The 27,913-nt window shown below is 42.9% G+C and overlaps 1 protein-coding gene across 4 annotated transcripts; it reads left to right on the top strand.

Annotated features, from left to right (window-relative positions):
* The first annotated feature begins 3 nt into the window (after positions 1-3).
* On the top strand, positions 4-27,797 carry RMND1 (required for meiotic nuclear division 1 homolog). Of its 4 annotated transcripts, none has more exons than XM_019488312.2 (12): positions 4-86; positions 4,674-5,201; positions 12,209-12,314; positions 14,170-14,245; positions 14,584-14,623; positions 15,400-15,500; positions 17,037-17,143; positions 19,869-19,933; positions 23,226-23,302; positions 24,546-24,666; positions 27,134-27,250; positions 27,613-27,797. In XM_019488312.2, exons 2-12 carry the CDS (start codon positions 4,692-4,694, stop codon positions 27,643-27,645), a joined length of 1,353 nt encoding a protein of 450 aa, XP_019343857.1. In that variant the 5' UTR covers positions 4-86; positions 4,674-4,691; the 3' UTR covers positions 27,646-27,797. The 4 variants fall into 4 exon arrangements, with proteins under 4 accessions (XP_019343857.1, XP_019343859.1, XP_059570072.1 ...); XM_059714089.1 differs by lacking the exon at positions 4-86 and adding an exon at positions 562-722; XM_019488313.2 differs by lacking the exon at positions 4-86 and adding an exon at positions 2,176-2,196.
* The last annotated feature ends 116 nt before the right edge of the window (positions 27,798-27,913 follow it).

Here is a 27,913-nt window from a genome sequence, read left to right as displayed (position 1 = left end):
GAAGGTCGCGCTTGGCACTTGCGCAGGCGCCGCAGCTTCGGCCGCAGTCATTGAACGCGTGCCGCAGGTCATTTCGCCGCTGTCAGGTCAGTTTCCCGGGCCTTCCTCGCGCCCAGGCGGCGGCCCAGCGCCGGGGAGCAGGAGGGCCCGCCTACTTCCTAAGGCGCCCCGGGTCCACCCCTATACAGAGCTCTCAGACTGCCGCAGGGAGGCACCCTACACCCAGGTTTAGCCCTGGACACGCCCTCTCCCATGCCTTTTGCTGATTGGTTGGCTAGACGCATGGCCCGCCTCTGGGGATAAAGCAGCCAATCAGGGCACGGCTCTCCCTGGCACCTTTCTATCAGGAGGGAGCGCATGCGCCCTGTGCCTTTTCTGGTTGGTTGTTCTATCTCTGGAGGCGGCAGTCAATTAGGGCAGGGTTCTACCTGGGCACCATCCGGGCCCTGGATTCGGTGGGCATCCCCCTGTGCCTTTTCTGATTGGCTGTTTTGCCCGCCCCCAGGGATAGAGCAGCTACTCAGGGTAGGGCTCTCCCTTGGCGGCATTCCCTCAGGAGGGAGCAGCAGGAGCTCCCAGGCAGAGCTTATCCATGGGGAGAGGCCCTCTACTGCCCTCCAGGGGCTGCCCACCACAGGGCCTACGGAGGGCTTTGCACCAGCCACGCTGGAGGGACCGAACTGGGGAGACAGACGCTAGTAAACCCTGTTGACAGGCTTCAGGTGTGCCAGGGGCAGAATTAATTGCTGGGCATGAGGGTGGCTGATGCAGGCATTTGAGTTCTTGAATTGCAGGCCTCTATTGCTGTATTGGGTGCATCTGGTTACGGGCATAACACTGAGGGCCTCACCTGCACACACTGGGGATAAGCAGCGGCCTTCCAAAAGGAAAAACAAACAACAGGTTTTAAAATAATGATTTTGGGGCACAGTCGTGGCTTTTAGTCTTGATGTTTTAAGTCTTGGGGCTGACACCCCTGCTAACTTATTCTTCCCCTTCCCCCCAGGCAGGTGTACTGATAGGGACCTACCGAGATAGCAATGGATTTTGTGGAAAATAAAATACTGGTTCTCCAAAGGGACCCAGCAATCCTGAAGGTACTGCAGCAGCCCACCTGAGTGGGGGAGAAGGCTGTCTGCTCAAAGGGCTGCTAGCAAAGTGGCAGCACCCCTTGCTGTTGATTGGCTGCAAGGGCTGCCTTTCATGCTTCCACCAATTGGTGGCAAGGGGCGGGGCTGCATGATGGGCCACCTTCACAGCCAGTCGGCAGAGAGGTGCAGGGCTGCAGCCAATCAGCAACGGGGTGGGGCCACTGGGGCCCCCTCAGCCAGTCAGAGGTATGGGGGCCCCACCATTCTCTGCCCACAAAATGGCTGCTGTACCCCATGTTCTGCCTGCAAAATCAGGTGGAGAGGGGACAGCTTCCTTGTGTTTGGTAGGTTCCTATGTATTGCGTATGTGGGTAATGCCACGGAACAAGCTGTACAGCTGCGGTGTCAAACTTGCCCCTCCTTGTAGGTTGGATCCAAACGCAGTGCAACACAGGGGTGACCACAGCCATTGCTCATCCCCCCTGCTGCTGACACATGTCCACAGGGTTCTGTACCCCGAGTATTGGCAGCAGACCCACTCCCACCCTCGAATCCCCATCCCCTCGGGGAGCCAGCGAGCCAGATGACACACCTACGCGGGCTGGATCTGGCCTGCAGCCCATATATTTGACATCTTTTCTGGATGAGCAGGATTCAGAAATTCTTACATGAGGTTTAGCATCTCTGTAGCTTCACTCACGCTGGCAACCAGAAGATACATTAGTGTGGATGGAAACTTAATCATTTAACTTCTGTTTATCTGTCTACTCTATGGTAACATTCCTGCTGTTACTCCTACTGTTAGAGCTGCAGTAGCGTTGTCGCATGTGGGAAGACTTTTAGAAAATGCTTGGTAAAGACCAGGCCCAAACACAGAACAGTACTGCAATAGCGGATTATGGATTAGTGTATAAAGAGATGATGTGAGAGAAGCTGGAATCCACCGGTTCATTTGTACATTTTGCTAATCCTACTTAACACACTTGAATAGCAGCTGTTTCTGGCTGAAAATGCAATTGAGTTCTTATTTCTATTTATATTGTTTCTATCTGCACAGTCTCTAAATAGATCTCAGAACAACCCTCAGATAGTTGTCTGCTGCTAGGTACGTTGTAGTTCATTTATTTCTCCCATTCTAATAGCCTTTTATTTATCTAATGTGTATTTATCAGGGCACTTTTATTTAGTTGCATATGTCAGTATAGATCTGAATTCAGCTGTTAACTATTGGGTGAAGGTTACACTGGATCAAGTCTAGTTATTTAGTGTTTGTTTGAAACTACTGAGTAAACGTTTTTGAGGATCACTAATGAAGTTACCTCTGTGGTGGGTTTAGCTTAGTGTAATCACAGTTTTATTGGCTGTTTTTTAGTGGTAATTATTTGTATTCTGGTCATACCCTGAGCCCCACTCAGGATTAAAGCTGTGTTCCTGATTTTGTATGTTATTTTTCCATCAAAAAACCCCAGTGATGTAAAGTTATGTTGCAAATGCAAGGGGAGGGATGATTATTGAGGAACTATCGTCTTGTTCCAGATACCATAATTCTAAATCCATGGGAATGTTTGAGAACATTTCTAAAGAGAGGAAAGTTACATTTTAATTTCATTGCATATTATGTCCCTAAAACGAAAAAAGGTCATTAATCCTCATATGAAATCTGAAGACTCACTGAAGATAAGTCTGCAGAGGATTTTTTTTAAATGTTTCCCATAAAAGCAAAATACAGCATAATCTCAAAAATCCAGAATTCTCGAAAATCCGGCACATCGGGGAGTAGCAGCAGCCAGTCCTGGAGTAGCAGAGGGAGAAGCAGTGGCTGGTCCCGGAGCAGCGGAGGGAGAAGCTTGTATGCGGCGGCTGCCTCCGCCATCCACCACCACATGCTGCCGCTCTGTGGCCGCTGCTCCAGGGCTGGCTGCTGCAACCCTTCCTGCCCTCTGGCTCTGCAACTGGCCACCGCTTCGGTTTCAAAAATCCGGAATTTTCACGTTTCTGGCAGGTGCTTAGTCCCAAGCATGCCAGATTTATGAGGTTATACTGTAGTTCTTATTTATCACCTACTATTTCATTCTTCCCCTGCTTTTTATTACTAGGGTTATTTGTAGGCCTGTGCAAAGCAGCTAGTATTTGCTTTGTATTTGGATTCAGCTGATTCAGGGGACAGTGATTCAATTCGGTGATTTGAATCACTGTCCTGAATTGATTTGGCCAAATCTGATTCAGAGATTCGGCCACTGCCAAATCGGCCGAATCACTGAATCAAACAGGCCTCATCCCCTGCCTGTTCTCCCAGCCCCATCAGTGGCTGCCCCGCCTGGCCCCAGCATCCTGGCTCTTTTTAATTAAAAAAAAAAAAAAAAGCCCCTGCGGAGAGGCAGGACTGGGAAAGCGGGTGGGGATTGGGGGCCCCCAGCTCAGGGGGCTGGGGGAGCTGGGGGAGCAGGCAGGGGATGGGGCTTGGCAGGGGTCCACCCATGGTCCCCTCCCCACCCTTCTAGTCCCCCCTCGGCCCCTACTTACCAGCGTGGAGTTCAGGTCCAGCTCCCTGCAGCAGTGAGCAGGGACTGCCCGAAGCTCTCCGAATCTTTTCCAAATCGATTTGGTCCTTTTTATTGGTCTCCCGATTCAGTGGCTGAATCTCCAAATCTGAACTGAATCGGGACGAATCTCCTCTGAATGGAATTAGCACCTGAAGCTCCACACAGCCCTAGTTCTTTGCCTACAACAGATTTTTGTCCCTGGGCAAATTTTCCTGGTAATAAAATGCAGAAGGAGAAAAAGATTTGAAGTTTCAGAAGCTTTGTAAGTACTTCCTTTGGTTTTTTAAGCAGCACATTAAATCCATTGCCTTCTGACCACTTTGGTAGTTTATGCAATTGGCACACATGATACAGCCTGAACTCTTCAGGAACTCAATCTCATTCTGATTTAACAGTTCTTGTTTAAACTTCGATCCTACTAATTACTCCAGGCTGGCAAACTTCCATCAAAACCAAGAAGTCAGCACACAGGCACCTTTATTAAATAACTAGCAGTATGACACCTTGCTGAACTGGTATCAGTTTTTTGCTCGGATCCAGTACTTGGAGCCATGTTGGACCGTAGGCAGCATGCAGTAATTTGTGCTGATATCAGGCTATGCTGCACTCACTGAAGATGATATTCCTGCATCAGGAATTCACTAGCTGGTATTAGAGCTAGAACTCATTATTTGAACAGTAAAGTCTGTGTAGATCCTGACATCCTGTGCAGTGTAAGCAAGTAGCTTACTCCATGACTCATTGAAGCTAATGGGTCATTCAGGGTTTAAGAAGCTACTCCTTGTGATGCAGAAAGGCAGAATTTGGCTGTAATTGACTCCCTATCTACTAGTACCACAACCATTGGATTTTCCTTCCCTGTCTTCTAGTCACGTGCAAGAAACACATTTTGACGTTAGGCAGCATCTGAAACTTAGCATAGGGAAAGTGTTCAGAACCGTCGATACTCATGTATTTAGAATGCAAAACAAATATCTAGATGCTACAAAATATAACATGATTTTTTTTCAAGGAACTAATACATGCATTCTCTTTTTAGGCAGTTCAGCATGAAGCGATGAAAGTAAAACTACTGAGAGAGCTGACTAGATCTCACTTTTTAACAAAATTACACCTGTGCCAAGGCCTTTGTAAATCTAGACTTCCAACACTAAAACTAAGCGGTGATGCTGAAAAGATACCATACCACACTCTAGCAACCAGCCAAGGCTTGGACTTGCATGCTCCTGAAATTCCTTCCCTCTGCTTGACAAATCTATGTACAGGAGTTAAGAACTGTCAGATGTCAAGAGGAAATGTAACTACCTCAGTAAAGACTCTGAATCACCAGACTAGGGAGGTGTTGCCTCCATTCGGGGAACGTTTTGGTTCTGTTACACCTATAAACGACAACCCCTTAGGCTGGAGTGCTAAAAAGCTGCTCAAAATTCCAAAAAGATGTTATCCAGTTGTATCAACTGGTCAGACAATACCAAAACAAAATATTGTGCCCTCTAAGAGGCCACCAAAGGCACCTAGGACCAAACAGCCCTCCAGATCTACCAAGCCACTGTTTTCTGAAACTGAGGTAAAGTATAAAATCTGCGTGGTTTGTATAATACTCAAGAGCATTTTATTTTAGCTTAGACCTGAACTTGTTTTCATAAAAACAAATTGCTGGAGGGAAGGGAATTTATATGTTCGCTTATATGGTTGAAAACATAGATAGTAGGCTTCTGCAAACTGCAATCACTAGAAACAGGTGGATAGAAAAGTATTGTCTAAAATGAGAGAAATGTACCAATAGATGAAGAAAACGATATTTTTGAAACTGAATGAGATTTAACGATTTTTTTAAGTTGAGTTTAGGTGACCTGCTTCTAACTATGTGTGTAATATTGAAAAACAAAATCCACTCTTTAGCATCATTTAAATTTATCTTGAACATTTTTTCTGCTTGTCTCATTGATTAGCTCTCTCCAGCTAAAAGAAGAAACAGAAGAAAATTGAATAATTAATTTCTAAAATTTTCAGTTCGATTTCAGTGTTTTGGGGCTTCACTTTGCTATCCTAGTTTTTAAAAGAATAGCTGCCGCATGCCAAGCTTCAGAAAAATAGATTATACTAAAACCTCTATTTCTAGAAGCTTCCTATGTTTTCCCCTGGTCTGTCCACACTGATCCTGGTTTTCTCTGATTTAATAAAATCCCCAGTTTTTGGTTAAAAAAATAACCCCACATCCAAATTTTTCCATCATTTAAATGAAACACTATCAATATAGACAGATAGTGGCATTTTATCATGGAAAAATGTGGATTTGGGATTATTTATTTATTTATTTATTTTTAACTGAAAATTGGGATTTTTGTTAAAATAGGAGAAAACCAGGATTCTAGTATTCTGAAGTGGGGGGAGGAGGAAGAAACATGCTCTGGGTGTTGTACCTGATGGTTGAAACCATCAGGAGTAAGATTGTTGCTCTTGTTTGCTTGTAATTTACAGTTATTGATAGGTAACTTCATACAGGTAATGCCTGCGAAGTTGATAACATTTCTTCAGCAAGTCAGTTGAGTGTACAAGCCAGCTGGAATCGGACTATAAATGAGAGTTACATGATTATATCGTACATTCTTTGGTATTCTATAGGAATAAAGTAATCAAAGACAATTCTTTGACAACACTTGCCAAAACTTTATAGACAACATTGTTGTTTGTTTCACAAGAGATACAAGAACATTTGCCAAAGGTGAGCATTTTCTTCACTTCTAAACTGTTTGGAAATTTTTATTTGTGTCCTTACTTAAATCAGAGGCAGAAAGCTGGCAGTAAATGTGTTGGAAAAGAAAACAGTTTCAATTAATAGGCAAATTATTGAAAGTTTAATAGGCTTCAGTAATTATGTAAACATGCATGCAGTTATTTCTTTCAAGAAACACAGTGCTTCTAGGTAGAAGATCCTTTTAAATAGTTCCATCACTGCTGTCATACAGAAGAAACCTTGCCAGGACTGCCAAAAAAAGAACAACTATGGGTTCACAAATCATCCAACTGAAAGATTCAGATCCCTAAGATAGAAAGCTCTTGCTCTTTTATACAAGCTATAGGGGACCAGAGTATTTTCAAAAGAAGGTATTGGATACAGCTTGCATTGATACACCATATCATCTGGGAAGCTTTCCACTGCTAAAATTGAAGTGTTGATAGCAACAAACTATTTATACTGCTTCTACTTTGCCATTTACACAGCCTTCTAGGATGTAAATTAGTAAGCTTGTACTGGCAGGAGCAGATCACACAAAAGCCAAAATGGAAATGGTATTAAACATTTGTTGACACTGACACTTCAATTCAAATAAATACTGTTTAGTAACCTCAGTTTTCAGGATCCAGATATTTAAGGTACTCACTGTTCCAAAAGAATGTAATGTGGGTTATGAAAGCATTAATACCTGGGGTAGTATGCTAGTGCATTTAATTTCTTACATGTTCACATGGATTTTTCAGTTAATAAATTGAGATATGTAGCTGTAGAAACTATCAACAGATCTGAAAGTACAGAGTGCATTAATGTTTGCAGCCTTGAGACATCCTTTGAGGTAGAGAATTAGTCCTGGTTTACTAATAGGGAAACTGGGGCACTGGTAGAGTGACATCCCTGAGGTCATACAGTTTGTCTATAGAAAATCTATCCCGAGCTCTTGATTCCTAAGCCTGTTGTCTACCCACAAAATAATGCTTTTCTGGATACATCGGTTGGGCATGAAACTCCTTGGGACAGACAACGCCTATAGTCCTAACCTTCAAGGAAAGCATAGTTACCGTAGACACTGGTGTTAGCAGTATCCATCCTTCTAGTTATCTCTTGTATCTGATCTCCAGGAAGCTTCCACATTTTAAAATGTTGTGCCAAAGATCAGCAGATCCTGTCTACTCATGGAAATTGAAAACTGAGATTTTTTTTGCAAAGTTTGCTTCAACGTCATGCAAACGTCAATGAATATTGTATAATTCCTGCCTAGTGGAATTCTCCAGTCACTTTAGAGAGTCCTGGTTTCTCCACTTCTGTCCCTAAACAGTTCTGTGGTATTTCAGCACCACTGTTGTAGCCAGCACATATATCCAAAAGTGTTGCATATAGTCGGTGGATGAACTGAAGTGATTTATCATATGGTGGTTTATAGATGGCAAGTCATAGTGCTTTGAGGTCTGTGAAAGGCACACTATAAAATATTAAAACCTCTTAATTTTTGAGACCTTCAAAAGCAGAATATTTATGCAAATAATATGTATTGCCACTGTAATTGGGCACAATTTGCTTTGTCTTTTCAGAAGAGAAAGCAAAGTACTAAAATAGTTGTGTACTTTCAGAAGTTGTTTGCAGATTGCAAAATGCTGTGCCGAAAGATTTCTCAAACTTGGACTTAATGAACACATGTTCCCTGTTTCAGAACTGGCTTTTCTGTGATTTTTCCTTGTTGCATAGCTCCATCTACTGGAATATTAGTATGCTGTCGCTGAGAGGCACAAGCTGACACAAAGCACTTAAAGCAAGGACATGCTGATTTTTTTACCTCTTTACATACTTCCCTGTAGAGATCTAGTACAAGGAATTAAATACATGACTGAGTAAAACTTAAAGACATGACTGATTTCTGCAAGATGACTAGCACACACCCAACAAATGAAGAATCCAAAAGTTTTTCCCTGGTGCCACTTGTCTCCCTGAAGTTCTGATTCCTTGAAAAATAAATAGTTGATTCTTTCTGTGCATATCTTAAGGTTACCTGGATCCTTTCAGCCATAGATGCCATATCACTACAGTTGAAAAGAGAATGTTGCTATAAGTGGCCTTGAGAGAATATATTTGGCTATAACTTGCCTTTTGTGATGAGAACTTTAGTCAGGTAATCCATGAGGGAGTTCCAGTTCTAACTCAGACTAGCTTTGTCTGTCCGGAAGGGCCTGAAGATTTACAGAATCAGGAAACTTTTAAGAAAAAGAAATGTCATTGTCATCTTTGCCTGGAGGAGAACATTTGAATGTTACCTGCAATAGAGCTATTACTAAACAGGATACAGGCAGAAATGGCCAAATATTTCCATAACAAAATGGCAGATTTTTCTGGAAGTAATTAGTTAGATTCAAGGGTTAGTCAAAAGTCCTTTGCTGGTTTTTGTCAGTGAATTGGTGATTATTGCCATTATGCTTAGCTGCTGCAGCCCAAAGGCACAACACATTTCTGAGCCTAACAATGCAGCCAGTAGGATTCTGAAATCCATTAGATGTGGTGGTTCCTATATCCCTAAGAGGAGGTGCCAAAGAATAAGTTTCTACTCCAGATTTTCTGTTTTTAAATGTTCATATACTTCAGGTAGGAAGACTGGGGGGCAGGGTTTCCATTTATAACAGAGGTCCCCTGCTTTGTTACTGCATTGGCTTTTAATGCTCACCCATCCAACACAACTAGTTCCATTATGATCAAGTGATGAGCCATAGATGGGTCAGGTGCTTAGACTAATTCCTTCTTGTTTTTGAGTCCAGACAGTGGCTTAGTGACACATGGAAGAGGTCACTGGTACCCACTCTGAATTCCAACAAGCCTGCACCACCAGAAAGAACAAGAGCTTAAACCAGGGGTGGGCAGTTATTTCAGGCGGAGGGCCACTTACTGAGTTTTGGCAAGCCATTGAGGTTCACATGACAGGTAGCCAGGGGCAGAGAAATATTAATTTTCTAAATTTTTTAGGAGCCCCACGGGCCAAATAGAATGGCCTGGCAGGCCACATCTGGCCCACAGGCTGCATTTTGCCTACCCCTGGCTTTGACTCTGTCCTTTTGAGCTTTCCAGGTGAAGATGACACAACAGAACAGCTGCCTACCAAGTGAATCTTGAGGCAGTTGAGGCACTGTGTGCACACAAATGGTTTTATATTGCACCAGACTCTCATTTGAAATAGGGATGTGAAAAGTTAAATGACTGATTATTTTAACTGATAGGCCCAGTGATAACCAGTTAGCTAACCGTTATAGTTTAGCATGGGGCAGGGCACACTCTGGCAGGGAAGGGAAATTGTGCAGTGCCCCAGCAGGAACCAGAAGGTGGCAGGGCACGCAGGAGGGAGGAACAAGGAGGGGAGGGCAAAGGGGACTAGTACCCATAGTCTATGAGGTTAAAGAATAAAACAGCAGGTGACCTAAATAACTCAGCAATTAAGTAATTACCTGCTCCTTCACAGGTGCTTCCTCCCTCCCAGCAAGGGGCTTCACATGGGTTGTGTTGTCTGTCTGGGCTTGCCACTGCCTTCCCAGCTGTGTCCCAGTTGCTGTGTTCTCCATTAACCATTTAACCAATACAATTAGAGGAGGTTAAATGGATAATTTTTTAATAATATTTACATCCCTAATTTGAAGCTTGTGACTTAATCGGTTATCTTTTGATGACTGGAGCTGCACATTCTGCCAAAATTGCAAATTCAGATGGGAAAGAGTGTGCTGTGGCACACTGCTAAAACACTGACAAGTAACAAAGAACTGTGGAAGACTGAAAAAACTAGAGGAATGTAGAGGGCTTCTGACTGACTAGATATAACTGATGGAAATGGGGCCCAAACGCCTCTCTGTATAAAGTTGGGCCCAAACATTTGTTCCATGAAGGACCATGGTCATATCTAATAATTAGAAATGTCTAGGAACTTCTGGCAGAGTTATAGATTACATGGGTTTAAAGAGTGTGGATTGTTGCAAGAAATACTCTACTAAAACATTTTTTTAAACCTAGCAGTTCTGCTGAAAACGCTTTCCATTGTTAACTCAAGCCTTGCATACGCTAGTCATGAAAATCTGTTGGAGCATAGACCTCACTTCTCCTTAGTGTAGTAATGATTTAAAAAATAATGTTTTATTTGTCCATCAAGATAAGCTGTTTGTACTAGATGAGGGATAGGCAACCCCTGGCACAGGTGCCAGAGTGCGGCATATAAAGGCATGTCACTTGGCATGCGTGCTTTGGGGTAGACAGCAGGGAAGGGGCCTGGGAAGCTGCCACAACAAGGATTCGGTTCCTCACAACTCCCCCACCATTTGCCCCTGAGATGCCAACATCTTACAAGTCAAGATTGCATGTGTTTTTGGCACTCTGCCCAAAAATGTTGCCAACTGTTGTACTAGGTGATTGGTGAATTAAAATAAGAGTGAATTTTAAGTTAATCATGATTGAAATAAGATTATGCACAATGAAGATGAAGGTTCTGATCAGAAAAATGCTCAAAGAAAAGAAAGTTTAATGTACCGATACTGCTTATAACTAGGAATAATATCTCCTTGGCTGAAGAGATTTGTCAAGCTGCGTTAATTTTGGTGAGCACCTATGAACAGTTCTCTTATAATGCATCCATTTTTTTCCCTGTGGATAGGAAGCCTTTTCTAGCACCATGAAAAACTTGTATATAGCCAGTATGAGCATTGTGGGAGGGTCCTTTGCATTTGAAAATAAAACATCTTTTGGATAGGAGTTCTGCCAAATGATTATATTTCTGTTTTTCTATGTTTGTTTATTTGTTTGCAGTATAGCTCTCCCATTATTTGTAAGTTTAAAAAAAATCCACATACTTGGAAATGAGTAGTATTGAGGTCCATTCTTTTCTGGATAGCTGCCATGGTGTTGAAACTAACCAGAAAGTAATGTGTTAACAAGACTGGTAAGGAGAGATATTAGCAACATATGAACAAGGGAGGCAGTATGCAGAGAGGGATAGATTTTGCAAGTCAGTTTATTGTGACATTTCTGTGGTTTTCAACCTGTGGTCCTTGGACCCCTGGGGGTCCGCAGACTATGTCCAAGGGGTCCATGAAAGATGACTATGATTAATCAAAAGTATGTGATTACCCACACTTACAGTGTGAAAGGGTCCGCAATTCCATTCAAAATTTTTTAGGGGTCAGCAAATGAAGAAAGGTTGAAAGCTACTGACTTCTTCAATTCATCAGGAGGTATCTTACGCTGGTCACAGTCCAGCTGCCTCCCCATGTGTCTGCTTCATCCGTAAGTCTGTGACAGTCCTCTTTGCATCTGTTACACTGTGCCTGTAGTTTTTCTCGATCTGTAGGAAGGTCACATAGCCAGGCAGCTGGAATGGGGCTGCTGCCAGAAGTGAGGTAGGCAGGTGGGGCTGCTGGAAAATGGAGTCCAGCTGCTGGCTGGATCCACCATTTTGCCTACCCCTGACTTAATCCCAGTAAGAAGGTGTTAGCAGTAGTAAAACAGGAAGGATGGCCTTGCTGTTAAAGTACCAAACTGGCATTCAGGAGATCTGGGTCTGCCTAAGGGGTCTTTCAGTGACTTAACACCCCTTGAGATACTTATTCATCACCCATCTGTAAAACGGATGGTTGTCAAACCCTGTGTTGTACCAAAAAGTCAGATTCATTAGTATTTGCAAGGCACGTGGCGCTCACGGCGACAAGTCATCATAGAAAAGCTAATAAATGAACAAATGTCAGTGTGTGTAACTAAATATGGTACAGAGGTAAGCAAATGTCTTGTAAATGTGTCGCTTCAGCCTTTCCTTAACCCAGGGTTGTATTCCTTCAACACAGGATCAGATGCAGTGCATAGCCTATGCAACAGCCGATGAGTATCATCTTGGTAATCTGTCTGAGGACCTGTCTGCAGAGGGATATATTGAAATAAATTTGCCTAAAGGTAGAATTTTCAACCTATTATGACATATTACCTTATATTGGGAAACAATATGCAGAAATATATAGAAAGAGTCAGTTTCAGTAGTAAATTTCTAAACTTTATATATCCTGTATCTCTGACATTTGCATCATGTGCTACCTCTCAACTAGATTGCCTTCTCTGAAAACTGTTAAAAAATAAAAACCTTCTACAGAAACCACATTTCCAACACTTGCTAATGCCCTGTGGTTTTCAAGAATATATATGTATGAAGCTGGTTCAACAATGAAGTGTGTACCCTAAAAGCTGATCCAAGAAGAAATGATTTTGAAACCTTTTTTTGGTAAAAAGAACTGTATGGGATCTTTCAAATGTTATATTTCAGAACAAAATGTGTGTGTTAACAAAAGTATTATTTTAGTGTGTTCTCCTTTTCTAGTCTTCTCGTTTCTCTCTTTTTCCAGTAGATAATAAGGGGAGCATGGAAAATTGTATGTTTTCCTACTTTATTTTTTGCATTGTGCATGTGTATTTCCACACTCTTATTTATTTATTTTCTTTTACTGTATCCCAACTTTGGGCATTTGGGAAAGAAAGACAAAGTGGTAAAAATATTACTTACACACTTAGGCTTTTCAGATTCTTTTCAAACTTTCTTTCCTAATTGGAAAAAGTCGGGGGAGAGCCCACAACCTCCAGCACCTCTGTTTCTTGCAGCAGGTAGCTGTCTGGACTTCTCACTGAGGCATTTTCTCTAGTCATTGCTACACTTCTTGCCACTTCTTATGTTGGCCTTACATATTTAGTAATTTTTTCTAGCCACAATCTCTATATAATGAGGAATTTAAGATGTGTCCCCTGAGTATTACAACATGGTTCTAGAGTATTTGTTCTCAACCTCTCTAGACACAAGGCACCCTTCAGGGAATGCCAGCTCTTATTTTCACTCTGTTCTTTGCCTTTTGGGATTGAGCATAACATTCCTCAGAGCCTAATCTCATCACTGCCAAGGCATGTAGCTGGGGATTGGGAGCTCCCTAATCCCCAGCTGCACACAGTACAACAGGCTCCCCCCCTGCAGGGAAACAAAGCCCTGCACTGTGGGACAGGGTCCAGGAACCTGGACTGCCTCTGCAGAACTGGGCATGCGGCAGCTGTGTCTCGGACCCTAGCACTGGCCTTTTTCTCATACTGACAGTCAAATCATTGGCCTCAGGCAGGGGGCAGCCTCAGGTCTGGGTAACATGCCACACATTCATTTTAAAGCTGGACAGAAACCAGACACAGAGATATTACATATTTAACATGGAACATATTTGTGGCCATTTTATTGCACCATAAATTCCCTGAATGTGTGGCATGTTACATTTTATCATGTGACTGTTGACTGCACAATAAATATAACATCTGCCAGGGGCCCTTTTGAGAGTGCCCAAGAATGGACAGCATCAGCTGGTCTGAGGAGTCAATGTTCTCTGCTTGGTTCCCTCATTTTACACCTGGGCCTCCTTTCTGTTCTTGTTATATTACCTGTCACCCACAATCAGTTTTCTTGAGTCGTATGTGCTATTTTCAAAAGCACTCAAAGATTCAAAAGGGAATTGGATGGAACAGAATGAAGAATTAAAATCTGGATTGTGTGGGTCACGTCAGAGAACCCCTAAAGTTTTTTATATTATACTTTTTTGCATACAGTTTGTGTCCTGAGAATTATTTCCATTAGTAGAACAAATATACAACTTGATTTTGGAAGAATTCATAGATAAAAATGATTCATCTGGAATTAAGTAAAGTGTAGGGCTAACTTGTTTAAAATACAGGAAATGCACTTCCTGTAATTTAAAGTTGCTATCCCCTCCCTTTATTTTTAAACTAGATGCAGCAAACATTTTGGTGATTGGCACAGAAAACTCTGCAAAACAATACGATTCTGGAATGATCTTTTTATTCAGGTAAGTTGCAAACCAAGCCTATGACATATGATACATACTGATTTAGTGAGCTATCTTTCTTTAAAAAAAATAAAATGTATATTTTCCACTGAAGTTGAAGGAAAAACAATTCAAGCACTAAAATATTTTAATTATTCTAACTTTAACACTATTTTTTTCCTTTTTGTGATATTAACTAGTGCCAAAAAACCCATCATTAATGGGGCCTTTTGAAGACCAGTCATTATAATTTTCTTGATTCACTATAGCAGAATTGCCTGTGCGCAAAATGAATGTATCTTTAACATCCAAAAACCAGTGTAATTCGCCTAATTCTTCCTTCCGTTTTATTAACACAGGGAAGGGTCTGTTGTGTTTTGGAACGTGGAAAATAAAACTGTAAGTAGAGAGCTGCATTATTTCAGATTTTATAAAAGCAGATTAAGGTGAAATTCTTGTCAGTTCCAATGCCTTAGTAATTGGATTTTGTACAGGTGGTCTGTGGAGGCAGATGGAATATTAATCAGCTCTGGCGGCTTGCTGTCTCATACTCCCCTTAAGTGTGGATTGCTTATATAGCAGTGTAATGTTAAGAAACAAATAATTATTTGGTATACAGCACCTGTCTGTTTTACTACTGAACTCCACTAGCATGACATTGCGGGGCACTGTGCTGTGCCATTCTTTGCCAAGTGCCTTGTGCAGATTTTTCTGTTAATTAAACTGAACTAGAAGTAGAGATAAAATGCTACCTTCCTGCTTTGTCAGAAAGGCAGCACCCACTTTCCCCCAGTATAAAGAAACAGAAAAACAAGGGGTTGGGTCCATTGTATTCATTACTAGGAAAGGCAGCACAATGTGATCCAGTGGCAACAGTCTGAATTCCAGAAGCTGCACCTGCCCTACAGCTTAGGGGGAGCCTGGGAGAAGCAGCAGCATGGATTTAAATGTAGTTTAAATATGACACAGGCACAGAGAAACCCCATGCCACTGACACACCACCAAAGCCACCTGACCCGGGAGGACAGGGAGAAGAGGCATGGGCAGAAGTCCCAGGCTTTTTAAACAACTTCAGCAGGCAAATTGCCTTAATTTAAATTGTTACATACATGAAGACACAAGGGGACTGTGCAGTGTTTGCTACCATTATAATGTGCAGCTGCTTTTATTTCCAGGTGAAAAACATAATGCAAGTGCTGGAGCGGCATGAAATTCAGCCTTATGAGACTGCACTGGTCCACTGGGAGAATGAAGAGCTTAACTACAGGAGGGGAGAGTAAGCATTCTTAGTCACCTTTACACATAAGTTAATAGATATTCAGAAGAGATGACTGAAGGGAAAAGCAGCTAGTATAAAAACCTCTTTAATCACTCTCTAAAGTAGTAAAATAAGGTATTTCAAAAAGAAGAAAGTAAGGGCTACAAATGCTAAACCCGGAAGGTCTTGATGAACTTCTATGTTTGTAGTGAGAATTTCTTTTAAAAATGGCTTTGTGGTATTATTGGTGATTTTGATTATATACTGCATGCAAGAGTTGGCAACACGTGACATGCAGAGCCCCAGGACTTTGCCAATGCTAGTGCTAATGCCCAGGCTAAGCAGTGGGAAACTTCATTGGAGCCAGGCAACATCATGTTGCACCTTTGCCACCCCTGCTCCACAGCTCCCCAGTCCAGCTATGGCATAGGCTTAGCTTCCAGTCACTGGGGAGCTGTGTTGGGGCTGGACACTGCGTCCACACGGCTGCTACTTCTACCTCCTTTCTCTGCCTCTCCTGCCACTGACTTAGTTTTACAAACTATATCTGCACAATTAAAGGTCCTTTTTAAGAGTCCCAAATGATAAAAAAAAACAAACAAAAACCCACATACAAGTACTTCCTTATCTTGGCTGCTTGTTAAATCACATATTGATTAATGAGCTGAAGTTCTTGCAGAGAGTGATCTCACAGTAGAGGTCAGTGCTGATTCGTAGAATAACACACCCTTATTTATTGGAAGCAGCAGTATTTTGGTAGCACCAAAGGTTCCTAGTCAAAGACTATGTCCCTTTGTGTGAGGAGCTATGTAGAGAACAAAAAGACCATCTATGCCCCAGAGAGTTTGTAAGTGCTCTCTTCTGTAAGATGCCAGTTTTTCTGGCTCATGGAAAATTGAGCATGACGTAATGTTATAGAATTTGTAACTGCAGATGTGTTCCAGAGGCTTGGGGGATTTTTTACTATTGCCTTCAGCTGTGTTTATATTAAAATTTTCCCAAACTCTGAAGTGGGACTTTTAAAGGAGCGCCTTAAAGCTTGCAGGATTCACATTTTCATTCTGTTCCCTGAACACTAAAGTGTTGTAGGAAGAGCACCCCAGTAGCAGCATGAAAGGGATGTAGGGTTGGGTAGGGTAAGAGCGTGGATAGCAGGAAATAAAGAACAACAGGAACAAAGAAGCAGAACCAGAGTGAGACCAGCGGAAGGGACAGCGAGTGGAAAGAAATCTGACTTCCATAGTCCTCTGTTGCTCTGAATTCTCTCACTTGTATAGTAATGCTGCAGCTGCCATGGGGAAGTAGTTCTGATTTACTACTCTTGCAGATACTGTGGCTGAGCCCTGAAGAGGTGGCTTTCAGTGTCCTTGTTTGTGATTTGAGTCATGACTAAGAGGAAAATGCAGGTGATTCTGGAAGGGCAGTTGTACAGGTTGTTCCATCTTGTGTTTTCAAGAGATGCATAGGTTATTCCCTTTTGTAAAGGACTGTACCTCGACTGTTCCTTTTAGTAGTGACTTAGTCATTGAAGAGGTCTCAATCCTGTTTTCACAGAGGGCAGTCAAATCTTCATAATGGAGAAATCTTGTTAAATTGTGACCTGAAAACTGATGAAGATATTCTGGAGAAATTTGCTTTTTCAAATGCTCTTTGTCTGTCTGGTAAGTTAAGGTAATATGTTGTGTCAAGTTTCATGTACATGGAGGGTAAGAGGAGGAAGGGGAAGAGAGAATCACATTTATCAAGTGGTGAATGTCTGTTTTCCCATTTGGGTATCTGCCATTTTTTATAATAAGAAGTGTGCATGTAAGTTGCCCGTGGCTTAAGTAGAAGAGAATCAGTGCCATTGTTTGTAATATGTGCTTCATAAAAAGAGCCCTGCTTCAGTTGCTATGTACATCTTCTGAAAGACGGTCAGTGTGCACAAGACAGCCTACCTCTTTTTACCATGATTTCTTCCCTATTCTCTTTCCCAACCCTACTCTTCAAGCACCTGGTTAGCAACAGCTGTAGTCTCCAAGACTGGAATCACTACCAGTCATCTTGGATAACATACCAAAATAGTATTGCTAGTAGAGAATGCTATATCCTTACAACAGCAGCCTATAATCTGATTCTTTTTTCCCCCACAGCTATTTTTAGGGAAAATTGCTATGTAGGGCTGTTTTTAAGGAAGAGCTTTAAATGTAGCATTGATATCAGTTGAGAGAAACATACGGAAACTGCCGTACTCAAAGAGCAAAGTACAGTCATATAGCTCAGAACCTCTGGCTTTCATTACTGACGTCCAATTTTAAGACCATGCAGAAAAGCCTGTAAACAAGATTAGTTTTCAGAAATTCTCCTGTTCACAAAGCAGCCACATAAAGAAAATTGCTATGAGGCATATTGGAGGCAGTGTTGGTGTCAACATACAACACTACAGAAGTATTCCTGAGAGTTGTTTACTACCATGGACTACCACTGATGTTTTATACCTTGTAAAATTGGACCTTAAAAAAAGTAGGCAGCAGTGCTCAGTAATATTTTTGCAAATGGGTGGGCGAGATGGGTTGCAGTTAGACACACGTAAGACATGGGAGAACTTGGAATTCTCAAATCAACAGTCATTGTTGGAATATTTCTCTGCTTCTTTGAGAGAGACTACCATATTTCACAGTGTATAGGTCAACCCCAGTTTTCTGGTGCGAAAAGTTAGGATTAGGACAGGCACAGTGTATAAATTGGGGCTGGGCTCCATGCTCAGCTGGCACAGCCCCATCTGCAACCGGCGCTGCCTGGGCTGCACCAGCTGAGCTCTGAGCCCAGTCCCGTCCCAATCCCCATCGCCTGCAAGCAGCACGGCCAAGTGCCAAGCCTAGGCCTGTCTCCTGCGAGCTGGAACTGAAGCCAGCTGCCTTCCCCACCCCTTGCCTGTGCATGGTGGCAAGGAGCACGGCCTGCCCACCTCACCTCTGTTGTGCCACTTGGAGGGGCTGGAACCAGGCGCGGTGCTTAGCTGGTACAGCCTAGGCAGTACCGCTCACAGGGGCTGGAACCAGTGCTACCTGGTCTGCACCAGCCAAGTGTCAATCTCAGCCCTGGCCCCTTCAAGCAGCACAATAGAGACAGGCCAGGCAGGCTGTGCTCCTTGCCACCATGCACAGGCAGGGGGCAGGGAAGGCAGTGAGCTCCAGTGTACATGGCTTACCCCAGTGACACACAAGTGCCAACAGAACTGTGCACCATGGGGCAGCAGCAACTATGTGGGCCACAAAAGCCCACCGCCTGCTGATTGCTGTGAGCCATGAGGGGGGAGTGTATGGGGGAGTCCATGTACCCCCCACCCTCCCTCACACCTCACACATCCACATCCTGCCCACCTGCGCTCCTGTCGCCCCTGAGCACAGGCTTCATGCTCCCGCCAGCCTCAGCCCCACACTCTGCACTGCAGCTCCTCCATCCCTGCCGCTTCCTACCTGATGCCCCAAGCACTACAGCAGAGAGACAAGGAGCTGCTGGATGCTAGGCAAGCCAAGTACCCCGGTGGCTGCAGCAGTGGGAGCAGCAGCCCTGCCCAGAAACTGTGCGCTAGCTGGGACAGGCCCTGGATACAGTGTATATGTCAAGGTGGAAATTTAAGGTTCAATATTTGGGCTTTAAACCTCAACTTATACACTGTGAAATATGGTATTTTTAAAAGCTTGATGTGTTTTCTATTAAAGTTGAAAGGTTCTCATTGACTTGACTATAAAATGTAGAAACTGAACCCAAAAAGTACTTAATATTGGATGGTTTTGAAGTAAATTCATATAAGTTCAGGCTTAATGTGCTAGTGATACTTTGACTATTTGTCATTTATATCAGAACTGTGGCCTGCAAGGGGTGAAGTTGCAGCGCCCAGGCTTCTGCCCAGGCACCACTCCCACCACTCGGTTGCTGCAGCTGGGTTCTCAGGGCTCCCCCTCCCTCCTTGGTTTTTTGTTACCTGTTGCTGCCCCTGGGAACAGGTTAGCAGGACCTGTGGGACAAGGAGCCTGGTATTTGGGGACCTGGGAGGCCTGGCTTAGTGGGGGGAATCCAGGAGAAGCCACACAGTGAAGAGGGTGCAGGCTAGGAGAGCCCACGGAGCTGGGGGGACTGGGGAAGCCTGCTTGGTGATGGAAACCTGGGGGGTGGGAGGAGCCCACTGCCTGTGCAAGTTTCCCCTGTGCAATGTGCAGCCCCCAGCTGCTGAGAAATTGATGTGCAGCCCCCAGCTGCTGATTGATACCATTGAATTAATCGGAGTACATGTTTTGTATAATGAAATCTAGAAACACTGGCAAATTAGCCACTGTGTCTAATGATTATTTGAAATCAGAGAGAACTCATGAGATGTTCTGCTTTGTTAACTTTCTGCTTCAGTAAAGCTGGCAATATGGGAGTCATCTTTGGACATGTTCGTGGAATCTATCCAGTCAATTCCTGAGGTGAGGTGTTTCTTTTTTCAGTTTGGTTTGGTTTGTGTTTCCATTCTTTTCTTCCCTAGTTCTTTATTAAAGATCAATAGGCCCAGACAGATATAGGGTGGCAATTGGTCCTGTTTTATACTGGACTGTCCTGTTTTTAAACCCTTTGTCCCCTGTCCATTTCTAAATGAGGAATAGGCTGCAGAAAGTCCTATTTTTCAGTTCATTGGTGAAAATACATGTGAATCCTTTGTCCCTGTGATTCTGTTGGCTGTGATTCTGTTGGCTGTGGCTAGAGGTAGGGCGGTGCATAGCCAGGACGATGGGGGTTCTGAGCCAGGGAGGGAGGGAGATTTTTTTTTTTGTGGTGGCCCTGTTCCTTGCTGCTGATTGGCAAAGGGGCCTGGTGGCTCCACCCCTGGCTGCAGATCTGCTGAGGGGGCTGGCCTAAGCACACCACAATATAATTACTTATGAAAACAAGGAGCAAATGTGTGATGTAAATCCCTGTGCTAGGGTATCTTTGCTTAATCTAGCACTGAATACTCTCAAAAGAATCAGGTAAAATTCCACCAGTGTAAGTTTGCAGTTGCTCAGTACAAACAGGCTATTATGGTCCTACCCTGCCAGCTAGTGGCGAGACTTGGAAATAGTAGCTTACGCTTTGTTACCTTAGTATAAACTGCTCCTCTGTGCCAGTGGTTCTCAACCATTTTAGACTCAAGTCATCCCTTGGAAAATACTAGCTCTTAACTTTCACTCATTTTTTGCCTACAGAAAAATAATAGAACAATTATTCTGTTGCAAAGGAAAAGCACAACAGGTCATGATGTTTTATAGATTCATAGATTGTTAAGGGCGGGAAGGGACCTTGCAGATCATTGGGTTCAGCCCCCCCCGGCAGGAAGAGTGAGGTGACTGTCCAGTCTCCTCTTGAAAACCTCCATGGTAGGCGAGTGCACCACCTCTGGAGGGAGTTTATTCCACAGACTGGACACCCTGATGGTGAAGGAAATATTAAGCCTGAAGCGGCCTTCCAGGAGTTTATATCCGTTGGTCCTGGCCTCCCCCAGAGGTGCCCTAGTGAACAGTTGTTCACCGAGCTCCTGATAAACTCCTCTGATATAGCAGTAAGCTGCTGTCAAGTCCTCTCTCAACCTTCTCTTCTTCAGGCTAAAGAGGCCCAGGTCCCTCAGCCTTTCCTCATATGGCTTGCCTTGCAAGTCCCTGATCATATGAGTAGCTCTTTTCTAGACCCTCTCAAGTTTTTCCATGTCCTTATTGAAGCACGGCACCTAGGACTGGACACAGTACTCCGACTGCGGTCTCAGCAGTGCTGAGTACAGTGGGAGTATCACTTCCTTAGTTTTACATGAGATGCATCTGTTGATGCATGCCAGCGTGTTGTTTGCCCTGCTGGCCACTACCTTGCAATGACAGCTCATATTCATGCAATGGTCAGTCATGGTAATCAGGTCCCTTTCGGCTGTGGTGCAAGTCACCACCCAGCCTGTATGTTGAGGTTTGTCTCCAGATAGAGCACCTTACACTTGGAAGCGTTAAACTTCATCTGGTTCCAGTCCGCCCATCTCCTGGGTCTGTCTAGGTCTGCCTGTATCTGCAACCTATCTTCTGACGTGACCACATTGCCCCATAACTTGGTGTCATCCGCGAATTTGGCTAGCAAGCTTTTCACTCCCTCATCCAGATCATTGATAAAGATGTTGAAAAGCACCGGTCTAAGCATGGACCCCTGAGGGACACCACTGGCCGCTTTGCGCCAGGATGACACGGATCCATTCATGAGAACCCTCTGGGTCCTACCGCGTAGCCAGTTTCCCACCCACTGAACCGTCGAGCACCTGAGCCCACAATCTTCCAGTTTTCCTAGAAGGATATTATGGGATACTAGATCAAAAGCCTTTTGGAAGTCTAGGTATATAATGTCTACCTCATCTCCCATGTCCAGGTGGCAAGAGACCTGGTCATAGAAGGAGATGAGATCGGTAAGACAAGACCTACCTGCGACAAAGCCATGCTGGCTGTCGTTCAGAATCTTACCTTCCGCAAGCATAGTGCACATAGATTCTTTAATGAACTTTTCCAGGATTTTCCCTGGAATAGCGGTTAGGCTGATTGGCCTATAGTTGCTTGGTACTTCCTCTTCCCCTTCTTGAAGATGGACACAATGTTGACCCTCTTCCAATCCTCAGGGATTTCCCCTGTGCCCCATGAATTCTGAAAGAGCTTTGCCAGGGTTTCTGCGATGACCTCAGCCAGCTCTTTCAATACTCTCAGATGAAGTCCATCTGATCCTGCTGACTTATAAATGTCTAGCTTTTCTAATTGGTATTGCACCCACTCAGCATCCACAGTGGGGAGGCTGTCATTCCTGGCATGCCCCCTATGAGCTTTATCTCGCTTGTCTTTCCCTTTGGCCTGGTGAAATACTGAAGCAAAGTGGGCATTCAGGAGTTCAGTTTTGTCCTGAATGTTTCTGTGTAGTATTTGCATTCCCAACACAGCTAATATTTTACAGCACCCTGCAACAACCTTAAAAGGATCTTGGAGCACCCTGTTTGATATCCATTGGTTCTATGCATTTGGGATCCTGTTATAATTTATATTGATGTAAAAAGTTATGTAAAATTCCACCAGAGCAAATGTGTCATGTATCCAGGCCCTCAGTGTTGATAATTGCAAGGTAACAAGAGAAGAAATCATTTGAACTCATAGGGCATGTCCCCACAAGCAGAAATGTGCATTTCCCCAGGGAGAAATACCAGGAGCACATAGTTTACCCTGGGCACACCCCTGCACATTTGCTCTGGCGCACAGCAGATTGCCCTGGGTGGGGTAGGTAGGCTGGGTCCAGCACCTGGGCTGGCCCCAGCAGCCTTTGTTAGGTTCTGGAGGCCTTCTGGGGCTGCAGCAGCAGCGACTCAGACATGCAGAGCCAGGCTGGCAGCTGGAGTGTGGCTCTGGCTGGCCAGGCTCCTGTTTTGGGCAATGCATGCTGCAGTGACATGCCACCCCGCTTTTTTCTGTTGCGGGTGTTTTAGGTACTGGGATTTCCTGTTATCTAAACTTGCTGCTGCACTGCAAATACGCAGCATAGCGAACAGATTCATTGCGCCGCATGCATTTCACGGCGCCTCATAAGGCTTTGAGACACCACAAACCGCACATTCTTGCTTGTAGGGACATGGGCCATGTACATTACGGAGGGTAAAGAGCTTGTGACTTTTTAACTAAGCTTACATAAAAGATGGCCAGTAATATTTTATGACTAATACCATTATCTACTCTGCAGATACTAAAGTCAAGAAAAAAGGTGAAACTTTCTCATGCTGATGTAATGCAAAAAATTGGGGAACTCTTTGCCTTAAGGTAAACTCTTTTACAAAGAATCCCACATTTTTTTCATTTTATATCTAAAGAAATCTACTGCCCTAGTGCCTGGAAAGTATACTACACCTTGAGTGCATCTACACGTGCAATTAATTCAACTGAATAAACTCCAGTGCAGTTTGTGCCATAGTTTATTGCTCCCGGGTACTGCGTTTACAGATGTGCCTGGGCCTACAGCATGTTGATCTGGGTCAAAGCAGCCCTGGCTGTAGAAGACTTAGGCAAGGTTGGTTTAATTCAGAGACTATTATAGGACAATAGGAGTTTAAGTCTTTGGTCTAACCCAATAAATGGTAATTTTTTATGTTCTTATTCTTTAAATTAATAGACTGAGAAAAGAAATAACACCTTTTGTGTAAGCCTTAGGTTTCATATCCCTATCTTGAACCTGAAGGAGCCTGTTTGAGTGGGCTGGAAAGAAACTAAAAGTTAATGATCCTGAATGCCACAAGGTGGGAGGTTTTAATGACATCTGAACTTTATATACTATTGAGAGAAAACATCCCAGGCCTGAAGGGGAGCTGGCTTTCTAGTTCTAGTGATTCCGATATTCAACACCTACTGGGATCAGGGCTGAACATCTACATATGTATTAGGGCACAGTAAACTAATTAATTCCACCATAAGATAGCCAGGGACAGTAATATATTACAGCAGAGTAATTAACTGCAATGAAACACATGTGTAAATGCTGACTGCTGGCATAAATGGTGCACAGTCAGCCCAACCAGCTGGGGGTGAGACTCCTCCTACCTGCCGTCTAGCCACATGGCTCTGTACTTCAACACCATTGTGCCCCAGCCAGCCCCTCCACTGCCCAATGCCACCACCCGGAGCCCAAGGCTGACCCCCGTTCCCCTGCCAGCTCAGGCTTTTTCCACTCCAGCTCAAATTGCTGCTGCCCCAGGCACACATGTAGATGCTGTACCCAGGAAGTTTACTCCAGCTCAAGTCTACTCTGGAGTTTATTGCTTTGCATTTAAGTGTACGTGTAGATGCACCGTTTGTTTTAAATTTGGTTTAGTATCCCTCAATTTCTATTTTCTGTAGTGGATGAGGTGATATTCTTTGTGCAGCCATATCCAGTTTCCTTTAAATAAAAGAAACCCCATAGCAATTGGTAGAAAACTGAGTAAGCTTTAATTGCTTCTCTGAAATGTTTAAACAGTTGATTCTGAAACTGCCAGAATGACTTTGAAGAGCTGTATCTGTCCTTTTTCAGACATCGTATAAATCTGAGTTCAGATTTGCTGATAACTCCTGACTTCTACTGGGACAGAGCACACCTGGAGCAGCTTTATGACAAAACCTGTCAGTTCCTCAGTATTGCTCGCAGAGTGAAGGTAGGTCTAATGCTAATGAGACGTCCATAAGAACTCATGATCTTCCAGCCTAGCTTATGTTGAGCTAGACTACTCCATCACTTAATAAATTTGCCTTTCTCTACAGAAGTAGAAATGGAGAGTATTTTTTAAGTTTTAAATACTTTTATTGGAAAAGTTGGTCAGGATAAGTCCTGCCACCCTCTTCTATGAGTTAGTTACTTTTGCATTTTTGCTGTGACAGCCGTGACTCCTCCATATTTTGGCCAGAATGGCCAGCCTTACTTACAACCTTATATATACAAGCACATTTTTTCTGAGTCAATAAATAAGATTTTGAATAGATCTAACAAGAGTCATCTTTTTGTTCTAAACTACAGAAGTGAAGTAACTTTTCCTTGCTTTCTAGAGCTTTGTCATGTTTAAAGACTTAATGATGCAGAATGAGTTGAGAAACAACCACTAGAAACAACATGGTCTCTTTAATTAATACAAATAGGGAAAGAGTTCTGTTTATATTGTAATGAACCACTAGAATGGGTGGTATTCATTAGCAGCATAAGCATGTGCCCTAGCTTAATCCAGAGGTCAGCTGCCATCAACTTCATTAGAAGTTATATGCTACTGTATTGATATTAGTCAGAGCCAGCAACAGAAATAAAAGTGAATGAGATGCAACAGAAAGCAAAGCAAGGTTCTTGTTGGCATTGTCCCTTAAGAAAAGGAATAAAATACCTACAAGCGTTTTGAAGGGACTTAAATATTGCACTTAATTGCTTGTGGGAGTTCTCTTTATGAATAATCCAGAAAGAATCCTACTAGACCCCTCTAAGCTACCTGCTAGAAAATACTGGTCTCTACTGCTTAAAAAGACACTTAATCACATAATTCTATATCCTATAGCAAGGGTCAGCAACAGTGGCCTGCAGGTCATATCTGACGCACAGAAAGATCCAGTCTGACACAAGAGAATCAGTCTCATAGAGCTGTCACCTCCATTTTGCATTGCTTCCCTCTGCTGTGGAGTCTGCTGCTCCAGCCTGTGCCAACAAAAGGCTGTTGGCCCCATCTGGTAACATGTTGATTGGTATAGGTCTAGCCATATTGCCTGAAAACTTTTTTTTTTTCAAAGTAATGCCCAGAAAGTGCAAGTTTCTGTACAACAGTATAGAAAGGTAGAGTTGCTGGCCAAGACCTTTGCATTTTTTTAAACTAGAAGCCAGGGATGACAGCTGAGTACACTTCTAAGATGACCCTTTACTCAAAGTACCTTTCCATTTGCTCCCTTTCTGAATGCTCCAGAGATATTTCTGTTCATCAGCTGCCATAACATTGCTTGGGGAAAGTAGCATTGTTACATTAGTAATAACTCAAACTACTTCAGAATGTTTACGTCAAAAGAAATATCTGAAATTTCACCTGGAACATAACTGGAGGGTAATGCCATTTTCCCTGTAAAAGCTAGTCTTACAAATCAGGCTTTCTTACCTTGCCTTTAAAATTTAAATTAGAGTACAGTATTTACAGAAATAAATAAAAATTGGATTTATTTTAAAATTAAACACTAAACTTAGTATTATTCTAATCAATATGATGGAGTTAACGTTGTGTTTAGATTAGGAGGGTCTGGAGCATTCTATTTTTTCCCCATTGATCAGAAACATCTGTGCTTCATAAGTTGAGGCATTCAGTCCATTTGATTGGTGTTTGCACATCAGCATGCAGAAACAGTTCTGACACCTTCTGAAAGGTGTGCACATTTCTTTTTTTTAAATATGTTGGTTATTCCAAGTTGTGCTTCCTTGCATTTTCAAGGTTTTAAATTAGACAGATGATTTAACACCATTCAGTTGAGTTCCTGTGAGCCTGCATTTTTATTAAATAACACTTTAAGTTTTCATGTAATCTGTTAAATGAATCAGAGTATCTTTAATCAAAAATCTTGTACTTAGAGGCCCTCTGTAGTTCTTTTGCAAGTTAAGGTGTTTGGTATTCTGGTAGCTAAGCACTAAGATTGATTGCACAAGTTTAGGAATACATTAGACAAGGGCTTGTATGGTATACATTATGATGGGGATGATCCTGCCTTGAGTAGGGGACTGGAACAGATGCCCTCCAGAGGTCTCTTCCAGCCCTACTCTTTTATAATGGACAGCTTCAATTAGTAGAAGTCAGGTTCAGTTAACCCTTTTCTGGTTTGTGCTAGCTTTCTTTAACGATTTCATAGAATCATAGAAATGTAGGATTCGAAATGACCTTAGGAGGTCATCTAGTCCAATTCCACTCAAGGCAGGATCATCTTAGACAAGTGGCCTAGCCTGCTCTTAAAAGCTTCTAAGGATGGAAATTCCACAGCTTCTCTAGGGAGCCTGTTGTTATGAAATCAGGATGAAGATTCTGCAACCTCTCTGGGAAGTACTATATCTGTTCAACTTAAGTTCTCCATATACCTGAACTGTTGAATTAAAATCCCCCTTTCCTGCAACAGGTAATGAATGAGAAACTGCAGCATTGTATGGATCTGACAGACTTGATGCGCAATCACCTGAATGAAAAGCATGCCCTGCGCTTAGAGTGGATGATTGTCATACTTATCACCATAGAGGTTAGTTGGATGTTCAGTCACCAAGCTTCTCAGCATCACCCTGCAGAACAAAATAATGAAGCTGTGTGGATCCAAGAACTATACTCTTGCAGGGGTGTAAATGCAGCTTTATGATTTATAGGGAATGATTTGGAAAAAATCCTACCATGTTACTTTTCTGTAGCCTGCTGTACATGGCAATAACTCACTAGTTATTTCATGCAAAATCTCACCAAGGTTTTTTCTTCTTTTGGGTTGCTATTATAACCAGTTTTTTTTAGATAATCTGGATGCTTTCATCTTATTTTTGTAATGTTAAGGAGAATTCACAGTGTACAACTCTTTATTAATAAATATTTATTAATAACCTTATTATTCCACAGGTCATGTTTGAACTTGTCAGCAGAGTTTTCTGACCAAAGTGCAAGCTAAGGATTTTGAAGATCATATTCAGAACTGAAAATTCCTTTCCCCATCTCCAGTGTCTGTATATTTCTGAAAAACTGCTGTACTCACTTTCTAAACATAAGCCTGTATATGTGCTTTTTCAATAAAAAAATTGAACTTAGTGAATTTCATTTTGTCACCTACTAATGTAAGATTTCATAGTAGCTAGGGTCAGGAGGGACCTGAACAGATCATCTAGCCTGACCCCCTGCCACAGGCAGGAAAGAATTCTGGGTT

Source organism: Alligator mississippiensis, chromosome 1 (assembly GCF_030867095.1).
Source record: "Alligator mississippiensis isolate rAllMis1 chromosome 1, rAllMis1, whole genome shotgun sequence".
Classification (NCBI taxonomy): Eukaryota; Metazoa; Chordata; order Crocodylia; family Alligatoridae; genus Alligator; species Alligator mississippiensis.
The sequence above is the reverse complement of the archived record's forward strand: the minus strand, read 5'-3'. Positions and strand labels throughout refer to the sequence as shown.

Excerpts from the sequence above, each read along its gene's own strand:
- RMND1 (XM_019488312.2), top strand. The coding sequence starts at position 4,692 with ATGAAAGTAAAACTACTGAGAGAGCTGACTAGATCTCACTTTTTAACA. Across the intron at positions 12,315-14,169 it reads TGAAATAAATTTGCCTAAAG|ATGCAGCAAACATTTTGGTG; the intron begins GTAGAATTTTCA and ends TTTTTAAACTAG. Across the intron at positions 15,501-17,036 it reads CTTAACTACAGGAGGGGAGA|AGGGCAGTCAAATCTTCATA; the intron begins GTAAGCATTCTT and ends CTGTTTTCACAG.